Genomic DNA, 13,511 nt, shown 5'->3' on the forward strand with positions numbered 1-13,511 from the left:
CAATCTTATTTATTAAAGAAATATTTCAGATTCGTATACATAATTGTAGTCTTCTTTAAAAAGGAACCTAGCTAGAGGGGGTTACTATATCAGAAATACCAACGAATCACTTTAATTTTCGATACAAATAAAAACCTGGCCCTGGTTCATCACCTGGTGATGGCCGATGAGATTCAATCTTTCCTCTAAGAGGAGGTCGATTGGGGGAATGCCTGTTAGCACTTAAATTGTCTCGAGGGATACAGTGTGATGTGCGCATATGGCCTGCATCAGGGCTTTTTTCTTTGTATACTCAGCATAATACATATGTGCATACTTTTTTATATTCCGTACTAAGCCCCAAATTCGAGCGACCTATACGAAAGTCCACTGAATTACCCCGTAGAGCAATTGCCACTTCTGCGTAGACGAGCTTTCAATTGCCGGCATTATGGGTTGGAGTTGTTATAATTTATTGGGACGTTTTTTGCAGATGTCTATCGCGTGCTGTGAATATTACCAGACTCGTGAATGCACAAAAGCAAGGAACGTCCCAGCAAAAGTGCAAATTTTGACGGTGTCTATTGTGCCAGTTGATAGAGAAGATATGAGTATCTTTCCTGTCTCTCTTTGTGCTGAGAATGACAACTCTGATCTTTTTTAAGGTAAGTTTCAGCAAATAGTTCATCTTCACATATAGCCAAGACAATGCCGTCTGCATATTCGATGGGTGTGACTTTATCAGACATTAACATTCCTAGGACCGAGTCATACAGGATATTCCACAGGAGGGAGGGCTGGTAGAGGACTGAACCCTGCCAAATTTCTCTTGCCATGCTGAACGTTTCCCTTTTTTTTTTACTTTTGATCAAGTACTCAATAATCAAGTTTTTGAGGTAAATTGAGACTTCTCTCTCCCGAGTTTCTTAACTAAGCAGGACGTTTGCCGCGCTGACTGAAATATGCAGCGGAAGCCGCATCAATTACTCGCGCCATGGCTTGGACATGGAATGATGATCTGAAAACAAACGTTTTTCGGTACATTCGACAAACAAAATGAAAATGTCATCCCTTTTTGGGACGATTGGGGTTCCGATTTGTGTCAGACAATATAATCAGCGAGGTCATTTCACCTCTTTGATTATATTATAATTTTTATGGACGACTAAAGTCACATTACATCCAGCAATGGTACTGAATAATTGTCCAATATGAGACTTCCAATCCAATACCATTAAATTGCCGGGTTAGAAGCTTTTTTGACAATAAATGTATGATATCGCAACTTTCCAACGACTTTAAGATATACCCTACGTATGGATACTATTTCGTTGTTTCCAGAATAGTTGACAGATTAAAAACCATTAGAATGTCACATTAAAAATGGCGATCAAGAGCAACATCGCTGTCGATAGAAAGACATACATAGGATTTCGGCAGTGACATTGCTCCCAACCATCACTTTAATTTAGCATTTAACAGTACATTTTACTTATCATGCAGCTGTACTCACCATTATTTTTTCGCATTTTAGGAACTCTACTCAAGATCTGAAATAAAACATAAAATCGAAAATCAAAGTCTGCCCTACATCTTACTGAGGAAGCTTATAAGTAATACTTTTAAATGGTCAGATAGGAGCGAAAGACGATGCTATAGGTGTAATCACAATGCTCATTTGAACTATGCAGTCATCATAAAATACAGTATTCCTAGGTACAGACGAAAACTTATTCAATATAGTCAATGAAACACACTGGTAGTGACTTTGACAACCAACGATTATTCTGAATAACTGTCAAATTTTAGGCTTTCAGCTTCTTCTATTCAAAAAACTAAAGCAAAAACAACGTATTCATTTTCCTATCTACTTGACTGTCATGAAATAATATGACAATACATTTGTTCTGCATTAATTTCACCAATAGAAAATGTTATTTGATCGTGATAGAAATTATCTTCAGGCAAAGATTTGCATATTCTTTACAAATCATAATTAATTGTACTATTAGACATACTTACCATTACTATAGATGTGAGAAGCCAAACTTTGCAACAAGTGGAAACGGGATGGTCTGAAATTAGAAAACAAACTATTTAATTAATAATTATTATATAAATTAGTTATTAATTAAATTCACTTAAAATCAGATAGGAGCGAAAGACAATGACAAAGTTTAATCACAACATTCATCTGAACTATGCAGTCATCAGGTGAAGAATTTAATTATTACTGAATAATAAACTTTGAGCCCTTATTTACCTAATAAGTACACAAAGAGATGCTTTACCGCACACAAAATACAGTTGAATAAACAATACGAAGTAGAGTTCGTTAAGCAAACGTGTACGATACAGAGACTTTTGATTTTCCGAAATGTTAAGTAGAATATTTTTCCCATGAACACATGTGTTTCAAGTATTGTTATAAAAGTAAATTACATTAAAAATTATACTGAACAGATGAAATATTATATCAAAGAGGCAATATTATAGCAAAACTAAATAGCTCTTACTTACCATCACATTTTTATGTAAAACCACTTAATACAATCCAAAATCAGAGGACGTTCGACGTCCTTTCGTTCTCTATTAATAAAGATAAGGAGTATTAATATCAAATATGTGGTTATGGCATTCAGTACTAAAATAATTTACACTCATCAGATGGTAGTGCATGTTGTGAAGTATAATCAAAGAAACTTCATTTGTGGTGATAACAATCATCATGAATATCAAATCAATGCATTGAATGCAGACTAAGATAGTAGGTCACTTTAGCGCTCTCACTTTCAGCGGTTCAATCAAAACTATCTTTTATACATTTACAAAAATAGAACTTGGAATAACTGAGATAATACATAATTTGTCTAAGAACTAAAGGGAGCAAATAACACTTACTTTGTAAAGCTAAAAGATCTCGTGGATGCGACTTCTGGAAACGGAAAATAAATGGAACTTCTGGAAAAGAAAAAACAGCTACATTAGTAACTTAAGCCTTGTCTGAAGAACTTTCAGTTAATGAACTTTTTGGTAAAAATCAGATAGGGGTGAAAGACAATTGTGAAGTGTAATCAGGATAGTCATCTGAACTATGCTGTCATCATTAAATGATTAATGTAACAAAAATTATAACTCAGAACCAGTTATGTCAAAATGCGTTTTTTCGCAGTAAACATTTCTTAAAATTTTAGCTACACACTAGTTTAACTTTGTTGGGATAAAAAATGTGGGTTTTCTGTTTGAACACTCAAAATGTGACCACCCTGCACCCAAGTGAATATTGTTAATGGTGTACATAATGTCTCATAATTTACATCATTAATACATTTTCATAATCTACAATCCCAATTAACATATATACTTTAATGAAAACCATATTTACCAAGTTATTCTCTTCAGGTTCCAGCCAGAAATGTGTCTCCTTTCTTTATAGATGATTAATCCCTTGAAACAAAAAGAGAACATTTTGTATTTTCTGTGGTTAATTATAGGTCATGATTTTTAGTGCTTTTCATTTCTCAGATGGTAGTGCATGTTTAGATATAATCAAAAGTAAATCATTTTTGTGGTAAAATAATCATCATAAGTAATTATAAAGCATCAGAGCATGAATCTGTACTTAAGTTCACTTTACAGTTGGTGATTTTTGTTATCAGCAAGAAAATAGTATTGTAATCGATAGGGTTAACTGATAACAGTCAATATATAAATGACGAAGGTGGCCAATAGGTAAGAACAACAATTTACATAATCTATGAAAGAGATAATGGGTGACATTTATACAGTTTTTTTGTTAAATAAAAATTTTTGTATCAACTTAACGTAAAATAAAGATAAAATCCACATAGCAGGTTTTGACTTAAAGACAACATACTCAAGAATACCAAAATCTTACCTCACTTCCACTTTGCCACGCAGCTACATTTGCAATAAACAGTATTTATTTTACTGCCTTAACCTGAATGAAAACTCTTAGAACATCAATATTTTCCTTCTTATTCACGGTTCTGCGGTTAATATATGAATTAACGATAATCCGAAACCCAGCGTTTTCAAAAATATCTTTAATACACTCAAGGGAAAAGAAATAACTCCTGGTACCATCCTGTCTCATGTAGAAATTGTCAGAGATCTTGCTTCCTGCTTTAAACCTTATTTGGGCCATGTCATATAGGCCATAATCTCGAAAAAGTAAAAACCCTCCAGGTTTGAGAAGTTTACGTATGGATTTCAAGGTTTGCAAGTACTTCTCTGGATGAATTGCAGAGAGGACAAAAATAAGGGTGACAATATCAAGGGAGTTTTCCTGTATATGAGAAAAAACCTCATTTGATGTTATGTCACAAGGAAACACTGTTATTCTTGAAGGATCATATAAAGGGTGAGACTTTACAAGACCTACAGCCCTGGGAGATAGATCACAGGCAAATATCTGCAGCTTCAAATTTTCCTCTATAAGAGGGAAAATGAAGTTTCCAACCCCACAGCCCACTTCAAAGAGGGTTTTGTGCTCGACATTATCACCAAGAAGCTCGACAAACTCACGTGTGGTCCAGTGTCGGTCTCGAAAAAAACGCCTCTCATTTCGCTTGTAAAATTGGTCCCAATATTTACTGGCTTGTACTTCTAATAAATTTGCTTTGTACTCACGCACCAGGCGGGAATTTTGGGATTTCAACAGCGTGGTTTCTTGGGGAGACAGTTCCTTTGCGGTGTGGAACTCTTCAATTATGTCCGACATTGAAACTAATTACGCTTATTTGCAGGAATAAATAGAAGATTTTACTAAAACTATTAACAAAATATGAAGAAACGGCACAATTCCTTACAATTGAGAGTGGTTTAGAGATGGAAATTGTTGGGATTGCGGAGATTATTGAAAATTGAAGACCTTACGCTTATAAGAACGTGACGAATACTGTTTAAGAAAGGAGCGAACGGTAAATGCCCACAAACGAATGTAAACGTCAACAGTCAACCTAACCTTAATTAGAAATATTTTTGATAGTGATAAGTGACGTTATAATCTATCTCATCGTTGTAGAGATTAGGGCAACTCTGGTTGTTTTTTATTGCACCGGAAAATAACATCGAAACTACCTGAATTTTTAGGTATTGCCATCTTAATTAATCATAAGTAATTTTTAAATTTTTGTGATTTTTCAATTTTTGCAATATTTCACTGGGATTACCCTAACCGCTCTAGATGCTCTTCTGAGTACTACGGAATTCTCTGGTCGATTGACTTTTGTCTGTGGAATTTCCATTGAAAAAGTAGGTTGGAATTTGGTTTGGAAACTATATGTAACCAACCAACGACTTCTTGATTTGTTTTGATGATTGATTTTCTTTTGTTTATAATTTACCCAGCGAAGCCCCATGATTTTCTTCCTGTAGTATTTATACTTATGATGATCAATTAATAATCCCGTGAAGTGAAACTCTTTCTCAGAAGGTAGAGAAAGTTGACCAAACAAACTCTGTCTACAAGGCGGGTAAGTTGGCAGAAAAATATTACCGCAGTACTATCTTTATTTAAAGAGTATGTTCCTGTTTTCATAGATCCGCCTTAATTTAAGTAAGAATGGGTCCCCGATTAAAACACATAGAAGTGGAGAACTTCAAGTCATATAAGGGACGTCGCATCATAGGACCACTGAAGCCTTTCAATGCAGTTATTGGCCCTAATGGATCAGGTATGCATTTAACTACTATTTGTTGAAGACTCGTAAGATAAGAAGTACTAGAAATTATTTTTTGGTGATTTCTTGAACCTATAATATCAAGCATATTAGTTAAGAAATAAGTGTCATATAAGAATTTAGAGAATTATCTTTTCTGCTCTGATTTTTTTTTCATTGGAATAATATGGATTACTATATAGGGTGTCCCACTAAGTTGTTCTCAGAGGATAACTGAATAACAATTAAGCTTAGAGAAAAAGTGTAAAGACAAAATAGACCTTATTTTTTCAACACTACAAACTAAAAATATTTTCGTTTATACAGGGTTCAGCATAAAGCTTGTGCAATATGAAACTTCTTTATTTCAAATGGAACACTATGTATATTTTTGCACTGTTAGATTCCAGGCATTAAACTGATCAAATAACTATTAAATTTTCCTACACCTAAACCTAACCGTTATTGAGATATTTTGATTTAAAAGAAAAAAATTGCCAAAACACCATTCCATTAAAATGTAAAATTCTTAGCTGTTATCAAAGTTGGCTTTATGAAACTTTGTCAACATGTTAACCAGACATAATAGATTAGGTTGGCAGGAAAAGTTTTTATAAATATTATACAAGGTGCCCAAAAAAAATGTCGCATTTGAAGAACTTTGAAAGCAGAAAGTCGATTATTTTAAATGAGACACCCTGTATATTTTTACATGTCTGGATTCTAAATTTAATTCTGAATCGATTTCAATTAGGGATCCCTATGCCTAAAATTAACGGTTTTTCCATAATTTACGATTTTTTTATTGTTTGCTAATAATACTCTGAAATATCTTAGTTGCCTTGGAAAAATATGGCTCATTCCCTACGCAACATCTTAGTGGGACCCCCTGTACATAATAAATGTTTAGCTAGTAATTATTGTGTTGCCCAGTAGTTGTAGATGTTTTAAAAAACCATTGATGCTTTAAGTGGGAAAGCTAATTTATTTAAACACTTCTTTATTTCTGCTATTTTCAAAAACCCTGTCAGTACTGAACATCAAAGAAAATTCTTCCTGTATAAATTTCTTAGTCATTGTAGTAATTATTTCATACACCATCAAATTATTTTGTTCTTACAGGCAAATCCAACTTTATGGATGCTATCAGTTTTGTTATGGGTGAAAAGACCCAAAGTTTAAGAGTAAAAAGGCTGAGTGATTTAATCCATGGAGCTGCCATTAACCGACCTGTGTCAAGAAGGTAAATATATTAGCTTAAGATTTGCACTATATTTTGATATACCTTTACTTAAAATTTTGAACCATAATGGGTGGACATAAAAGAAATCTGGTAGTAGAAACATCTACCATTGACAATAGATAAGACATGAGTTTATACAAGACATGCCTCTAATATTTCAATGCCTCCTTGAAGTTTTTTTTTAATGATTGCCTTTTATATATAACAATAAGACAACAACAATAAAAATATTAACTGTGAGGATATTAATGTATTTTCCAACTGAATATACTTTATAGTGCATCTGTCACTGCAGTATTCATTCTGGATGATTCTGAAGATTCAGAGAGGGAAATGGCATTTCAAAGATCAGTCCAAGGTTCATCTTCTGAATTCAGGATCAACGGATCTGTAAGTCCACATTTCAACTATAATATATCATATTAAGACTGCAATTGAAGTGTGTGAGTGAATTTTGTAAATTGTTAAATCCTCATAAACTATTAATTAAATTTGTTAGCAAGGAGTTTTGTGCTTTACAGAACAATGTTATTTAAGATTTGTAACATGGTTTAAGCAGGCACATAAAGTATAACCTGTTTCATGATAGGACTACACAAATTTGCAGGAACATTCTTTTTTTAATTGTGCAAAAATCAAGTTCTATAGTATGGATAAATCTGTAAAATTGAGCCTTAAAGTTATTTGATGTATTGTGTTTGACTCAGTTTTCTTGTGACTATTGTGCCTGTTCATATTATTCTACAGGTTGTTGCTGCAAATGAATACCTCGCCGAACTAGAAAAGCTAAAGATCAACGTGAAAGCAAAGAACTTTTTAGTATTTCAAGGCGCTGTTGAATCAATTGCCATGAAAAATCCGAAAGAAATGACCGCACTATTCGAGGAAATCAGTGGGTAAATCTGTTCTAGCCTCTCTATTTACTATAATTGGCAATATCGCCATCATCTTTGAATTTCGGATGTTGTTTTACCCCGAATTTCCAAATTTTGTTTAGATTATTTGAATATTTTCTCAGCAAATGACTGAACGTTTCTATTATTTTTGGACACACGTTTTTCTGTTTTTCAGTTTTTTTTTTTAAAGAACCACAGGTATATATATATATATATATTTTAGCTCTGGCACTCTAAAAGAAGAATATGAGAGGCTTAAAGTTCAGCAACAAAAGGCACAAGAAGAAATGAATTTCGCCCTTCAGAAGAAGAAGGGTATCAATGCGGAACGAAAGGAAGCTCGCATGGAAAAGGAAGAAGCGGACAAGTACTCCCGGTTTAAAGACGACTTAGTGAGTTCTTTATAAAGTTTTTTGAGAATTTCTTGTAAATTAAATTATCTTTTGGTTGTATTAGAACGAAAAATTGGTCGAACATCAGTTGTTTAAAGCTTTCCATAATGAACGCGCCATGAAGATTCGGGAACAGGAACTTAAATCCAAACAGAAAGAGTTGGAGAAAGCTGAAAAGAAGAAGGAAAAGTTGGAGGAAATTCTTAAAGAGAGGAAGAAGGAGCATGGAAAATTAAACAGGTTTGGTTAGATGAATATGAGCAACAATAGTTTTAACTTGCTAGTTTTGTGGCCCATCCAGATTTACCTGAACCCTATCAGAATGAATTACAAAACAAGAGAACAATATAATATTTTTGCTTCGTAAATTCATCTTTGAATGCTTGAAATTTTTTCGTACTTCTAATTTTCATAATCTAGTGGGGTAAGTGATTTTTGAATTACAGAGAATTGGCTACTATCGAACAACACATTCGCGAAGCCGAAGTAGAGGTTTCTAAAAAGAAACCTATGTTCATTAAAGCTAAAGAGAAAGTAACGCACGTCCAAAAGAAGGTAACTAAGCTTGGATTCTGTAGTGATAGATTTACCAAGGGAATCATGTATCTGTTGTAGGTCGACGGAGCGTACAAAACTTTGGAGCAAGCCAAGAAGGCTAACGACGCACACATGAACGATATTAGCAAATTGGAAGCAGAACTCGGAGAAGTTGAAAAGGCGAAAGCGGAATATGAAGAACAAATTGCTGGTGAATCTCAGAGTCAAGTAAGAATTGCTTTTATCTGAAGTGAGTGGATATAAGTATTTTGGTTTAGCTTGGTTAAAATTATATCACGTAAAATTAGTAAAATTTCAACTAAAGAAACTTTAATTATTATAATTTTGATGGAAATTGAAAAGCCCTATACTTACGCCGTTCTTATCTAAACAGGGCCGTGACGTGCATTTGGAAGACGCCCAGGTACGCGAATACCACAGACTAAAGGAGGAAGTGGCCAAAAGATCAGCCAGGTACATGCAAGAACTGGACTCTGTCAATAGGGAGCAGAAGGCTGACCAAGATAGACTAGATAATGTGTCCAGCAAACGTACCAATGCCGAAAACAAGCATTCCCAAAAGACTCATGAAAAAGAGGAGATGGAGAAAAGAATTGAGAAGTTAGCGGAGCATATTCGGTAAGTTGAACTTTATGTTTGATGTTTTGACAGATATTGTCAACTCCCTTATGGTAACGCATGAAATGGCGTGCTAAAAATGTGTTAAATTTTTCGTTTGTTTCGAAACATGCTAGAATTTTTCTTTATTTCCAGTACGAGTGAGCAGGCTTTGCATGACCAAAAGAAGTTGTTGAACGATTTACAGTCAGATGTGGGCTTCTCCAAAGACAGAGTTGGTGAGATTCAAAAGCAAATGGATGAAGTTATGGAGCAACTCGGCGACGCTAGAACCGACAAGCACGAGGACTCCAGACGCAAAAAAAAGCAGGAAATTGTGGATCGTTTCAAGGCCAATTACCCCGGAGTGGTAAGTTTGTTTACCTTGCCGTTTTGAGGTATAGTATAACGGATATTTCAGTATGATCGTATGATCAACATGTGCCAACCCATCCATAAAAAATTCAATGTGGCCATTACCAAAGTACTGGGCAAGTACATGGAAGCAATTGTGGTGGACAATGAACACACAGGCCGACAATGTATTAAGTACTTGAAAGAGCAGTTTTTGGATCCTGAAACCTTCCTTCCGTTGACGTATTTGCAAACAAAACCTGTCAAAGAGAGGCTAAGGAACATTACGGATCCTAAAGTGAGATTCCGAACAATTTTACTTTCCTGTTCAACGGTTTGAATTTTAGGGAGTTCGCCTTGTCTACGATGTTCTTCAGTTCGATCCTCCGGATATAGCAAATGCCGTGATGTTCGCCACTAATAACGCCTTAGTGTGTGAGAGTCCTGAGGATGCCAGCAAAGTCGCTTATGAACTTGGTGGAAGATACGACGTATGTGGACAAAAGCATTTAAGATTTTTAATATTAAAAGCAATATTTTAGGCTGTAGCTCTTGACGGTACTTATTATCAGAAATCTGGAATCATCTCCGGAGGCAGTGTTGACTTGGCCCGTAAGGCTAAGAGGTGGGACGAGAAGCACGTGTCTCAGCTAAAAGCACAAAAGGTAAGGAAACTTGAAAAAATGTATAGTGTCGACTTTTGTAACAGTAATAGTAACTACATGGAAAAGATGTAACCCCCAGCAAAATTCGATGGGCGTAATTTGCCTAATCGTTGTTATATCACCGACTCTGACGTGAGGTTAATTTTTCAATAAACTTTTTTCATTTAACAGGAAAAACTCACAGATGAGCTACGAGAAGCTATGAAAAAATCTCGAAAAGAATCCGAAATGAGCACTGTCGATTCTCAAATTAGAGGTCTCGAAACCAGACTGAGATACGCCAAAGGAGATATGGAAAACACGGTGAGTGTGAACAAAATTGCGCCAATTGAATAATAAACTGAAATGAATTTTAGAAAAGGCAAATCAAATCTATTGAAAGAGAAGTCGCCACTCTGGATGAAGAAATGAAGCGCTACGGTCCCGAAATCGAAGCGATTGAGAAGGGTATGCATGATCGCGAGCAGAAAATCGAGGAAATTAAACTGCGCATGAACACCGTGGAGGACGATGTTTTCTCAGATTTTTGCGCTGAGATTGGTAAGTGATACCTGTTCAATTTCATCGGGGAAATCAGGAAGATTCGAGCTTGCTTTTATACGATTTTTACACTACAAAAAATTCTAACAATCTAATAATTGAAGTTTCCTTTCATCTTTAGGTAAATAAAATTATTTTAACTTATGGCGACATTGTCACTTTTTTTTTCGACTTAACGATGATTTTATTTATCGACGAAAATGTTGCCAAATGCAAAGAAATACGGAGAACAACGAGTAATCTTGTTAAAATTAAAAATTATTTTTATTTTTAGGCGTCAAGAACATCAGACAGTACGAGGACCGTGAGCTGCGCGCTCAAGAAGAACGTAAGCAAAAACGCTTCGAATTTCAGAAACAAATAAATCGCATAACCAGTAACTTGGAGTTTGAGAGAAGTCGCGACACGCAAAGCAACGTGAGTCGTTGGGAACGTACTGTGAGTGATGAGGAAGAAAAACTGGAAACCGCCAAGAAACAGGAAGCGAAACAGAGGGATGAAATTGATAAGGAATTGAAGAACTTGGACGAACTCAAGGCACAGAAGATGTCTAAGAAGAAGGAAGTGGAGGAAGTAGACGAGGAATTGGGGAAAGCGCGCAGGGAAGTGGGAGCTGCTAATAAGGACGTTCAGACCATTCAAAAGGCCATCGTGTCGATTGAATCGAAAATTGAGAGCTTGAAGAGTGACAGGCATGCTATCTTGCTTCATTGCAAAGTAAGTGTGAGGCTTTCTTCCAAGTGTTTTCTGGATGTTTAATTTCTTTTAGATGGATGATGTGGCGTTGCCAATGTTGGTGGGCAACATGGAGGATATTGTAGCCGCTGACCAATCCCAGTCATCTAGCGATACCAGTAGTACTTCTCAGCAGTATGAACGTGAAGCTAGGTAAGTTTTAACGTAACTGCAAGTCTTCAATATTCTCATTGTGAATTTTTCATATCTCCAGAATTCAAATTGACTACAGCATGTTATCGGATGACCTAAAAGATTTAGAAGAAAGAGATGAGATTAAGAAAAGAGAAAACAAGCTGCTGAAAAGCATCCAATCGCTTCAAGATACGTTGCAGTCTATTCAAGCGCCAAATATGAAGGCGTTGGAGAAGTTGGAAATTGCCCAGGGGAAGCTGCTCTCCACCAACGAAGAGTTCGAAAATTTCAGAAAGCAGAATCGAAAGGCCAAGGCAGCATTTGAGAAGATTAAGTTACAGAGGTATGAGAGGTTTACGGCCTGTTTCGAACACGTGGCGAAGGAAATTGATTCAATTTATAAGCTTTTGGCGCAGAATCAGTCAGCACAAGCATTTTTGGGTGAGTAGTGCAGATTTTGTTTTCGAAGATTAACAATCAGGGGTTAGCAGTTAACAGATGTATTGAAAATGTTGCTGTAATTACGTTGTAAACTTAATAATTGACGATTTTATTAACCCTTTATAACAGGCGCGGAAAACCCAGAAGAGCCCTATTTAGACGGCATCAACTACAACTGCGTAGCGCCAGGAAAACGGTTCCAACCTATGTCCAACTTGTCCGGAGGAGAGAAAACGGTTGCTGCGCTTGCTCTACTTTTCGCCATACACAGCTACCAACCAGCACCATTTTTCGTCTTAGATGAAGTAGATGCTGCTCTTGATAACACTAATATCGGAAAAGTGGCCAAATTCATTTCCGAGCAGACCGAAGCCTTGCAGATCATCGTAATATCATTGAAAGAAGAGTTCTTTTCTCATGCCGACGCCCTCATTGGTATTTGCCCACAGGTGAGTTTGGTTTTATTGTTTGATATAGTCAAACAAAAGAAAAATATTTAATATGGTTCCTGATATCAATGACATTGTCGATGTCTTGGATGTCAAATGGCAGCCCACAAATCTGATAAAGTTGACAATATACTGAAAATGGTCCCAGCGGCCGATGGTAGTCAGATACTGCCGATGGAATATCACGTTTTCATTTGTCGTTTTTGCACTACACAATGCAGAGTTTTAACGGCATTTTACAAAATTTTCTCTTTTTCCTTCCAGCCTGGCGACTGCTTGATTAGTCAAGTTTTGACTATGGATTTAACGGGGTTCGAGATAAATCATTAATTTCATTCGTTTTATATATCTTCTATTATATTCCTAGTTCATCTTAGCCTTGAGTAAATGACATATAGTCCTATTTTCTTTGGTGAAAAATATTTTTAGCATTTTTAATATCATTAGGGATTCAGTTTAAATCCCTTCGTGTTATTTTATTTCGTTTTTACGTGTCGTGAATTAACTTATTATTTTTCTTTAACTTTGGGGTAAGTGAATAAAAATCATGCCCTTTGGAATAAAAATGTTTTAAATACATAAAAATATTTTATTTCTCAGTCCACATTATTTTTCCTTTCTCCTTCTTGTTTTTTCCTTACTCAATTGAAGCTGATTTCTTCATGAATGATACTGTATAAAAAAAAAAAATTACTACAGGATGTTTGTGTGGAAATCTGTTTGAAACTTTGTTTTTGTCAAATTCTGCACCGTGTTACAGACTACTGTAAAACGAAAATTAAATCAAGAACTGAATGTCATCGCCTTTTTGCTTAAACTTCTGTAGTTTTACTGTGTTGATTA

At 35.4% G+C, this 13,511-nt stretch overlaps 2 protein-coding genes and 3 non-coding genes across 7 annotated transcripts in view; 1 reads left to right on the top strand and 4 right to left on the bottom strand.

The window, feature by feature from the left end:
* The window catches only part of LOC136411134 (tRNA N(3)-methylcytidine methyltransferase METTL6), a 192,083-nt gene extending 187,186 nt beyond the window's left edge, over positions 1-4,897 (bottom strand). The window contains exons 1-7 of one of the 2 annotated variants that reach the window (XM_066393586.1): positions 3,878-4,897; positions 3,365-3,426; positions 2,881-2,940; positions 2,500-2,568; positions 2,002-2,054; positions 1,493-1,529; positions 62-997 (exon numbers count right to left, since the gene is read on the bottom strand). In XM_066393586.1, coding sequence (XP_066249683.1) covers positions 3,923-4,723 — 801 coding nt within the window. In that variant the 5' untranslated portion in view covers positions 4,724-4,897 and the 3' untranslated portion in view covers positions 62-997; positions 1,493-1,529; positions 2,002-2,054; ... (2 more) ...; positions 3,365-3,426; positions 3,878-3,922. Of the gene's footprint in view, positions 1-61; positions 998-1,492; positions 1,530-2,001; positions 2,055-2,499; positions 2,569-2,880; positions 2,941-3,364; positions 3,427-3,877 lie in introns of those variants that run through there. The other variant, XM_066393587.1, reaches the window with a different exon arrangement.
* LOC136411216 (small nucleolar RNA snR60/Z15/Z230/Z193/J17) lies at positions 1,602-1,686 on the bottom strand. Its single transcript, XR_010752312.1, has one exon. It is a non-coding gene; the product is annotated as a small nucleolar RNA snR60/Z15/Z230/Z193/J17 (small nucleolar RNA).
* Positions 2,112-2,202, bottom strand: LOC136411217 (small nucleolar RNA snR60/Z15/Z230/Z193/J17). The gene has a single exon (XR_010752313.1). It is a non-coding gene; the product is annotated as a small nucleolar RNA snR60/Z15/Z230/Z193/J17 (small nucleolar RNA).
* LOC136411218 (small nucleolar RNA snR60/Z15/Z230/Z193/J17) lies at positions 3,012-3,098 on the bottom strand. Its single transcript, XR_010752314.1, has one exon. It is a non-coding gene; the product is annotated as a small nucleolar RNA snR60/Z15/Z230/Z193/J17 (small nucleolar RNA).
* A 375-nt stretch (positions 4,898-5,272) lies between the features above and the next one.
* On the top strand, positions 5,273-13,225 carry SMC1 (structural maintenance of chromosomes 1). 2 transcript variants are annotated; one of them, XM_066392959.1, is made up of 21 exons: positions 5,273-5,477; positions 5,545-5,678; positions 6,786-6,906; positions 7,185-7,296; positions 7,654-7,802; positions 8,026-8,194; positions 8,259-8,434; positions 8,641-8,749; positions 8,810-8,959; positions 9,126-9,370; positions 9,506-9,719; positions 9,771-10,001; positions 10,051-10,194; positions 10,246-10,368; positions 10,540-10,671; positions 10,725-10,908; positions 11,183-11,625; positions 11,678-11,796; positions 11,858-12,219; positions 12,349-12,668; positions 12,933-13,225. In XM_066392959.1, the coding sequence occupies exons 2-21, from the start codon at positions 5,567-5,569 to the stop codon at positions 12,996-12,998; spliced, it is 3,681 nt and encodes a 1,226-aa protein (XP_066249056.1). In that variant the 5' UTR covers positions 5,273-5,477; positions 5,545-5,566; the 3' UTR covers positions 12,999-13,225. The 2 variants fall into 2 exon arrangements, with proteins under 2 accessions (XP_066249056.1, XP_066249055.1); XM_066392958.1 differs by lacking the exon at positions 5,273-5,477 and having other exon boundaries at positions 5,527-5,678.
* The last annotated feature ends 286 nt before the right edge of the window (positions 13,226-13,511 follow it).

This window comes from Euwallacea similis, chromosome 9, assembly GCF_039881205.1.
Source record: "Euwallacea similis isolate ESF13 chromosome 9, ESF131.1, whole genome shotgun sequence".
NCBI lineage: Eukaryota > Metazoa > Arthropoda > Insecta > Coleoptera > Curculionidae > Euwallacea > Euwallacea similis.

What these genes read in the sequence shown, in the direction of transcription:
- SMC1 (XM_066392959.1), top strand. Translation starts at nt 5,567, where the DNA reads ATGGGTCCCCGATTAAAACACATAGAAGTGGAGAACTTCAAGTCATAT. An exon ending in AACCGACCTGTGTCAAGAAG is followed by an intron (nt 6,907 to 7,184) that starts GTAAATATATTA and finishes TATACTTTATAG; the next exon opens with TGCATCTGTCACTGCAGTAT. An exon ending in CTCAGCTAAAAGCACAAAAG is followed by an intron (nt 10,369 to 10,539) that starts GTAAGGAAACTT and finishes TTCATTTAACAG; the next exon opens with GAAAAACTCACAGATGAGCT.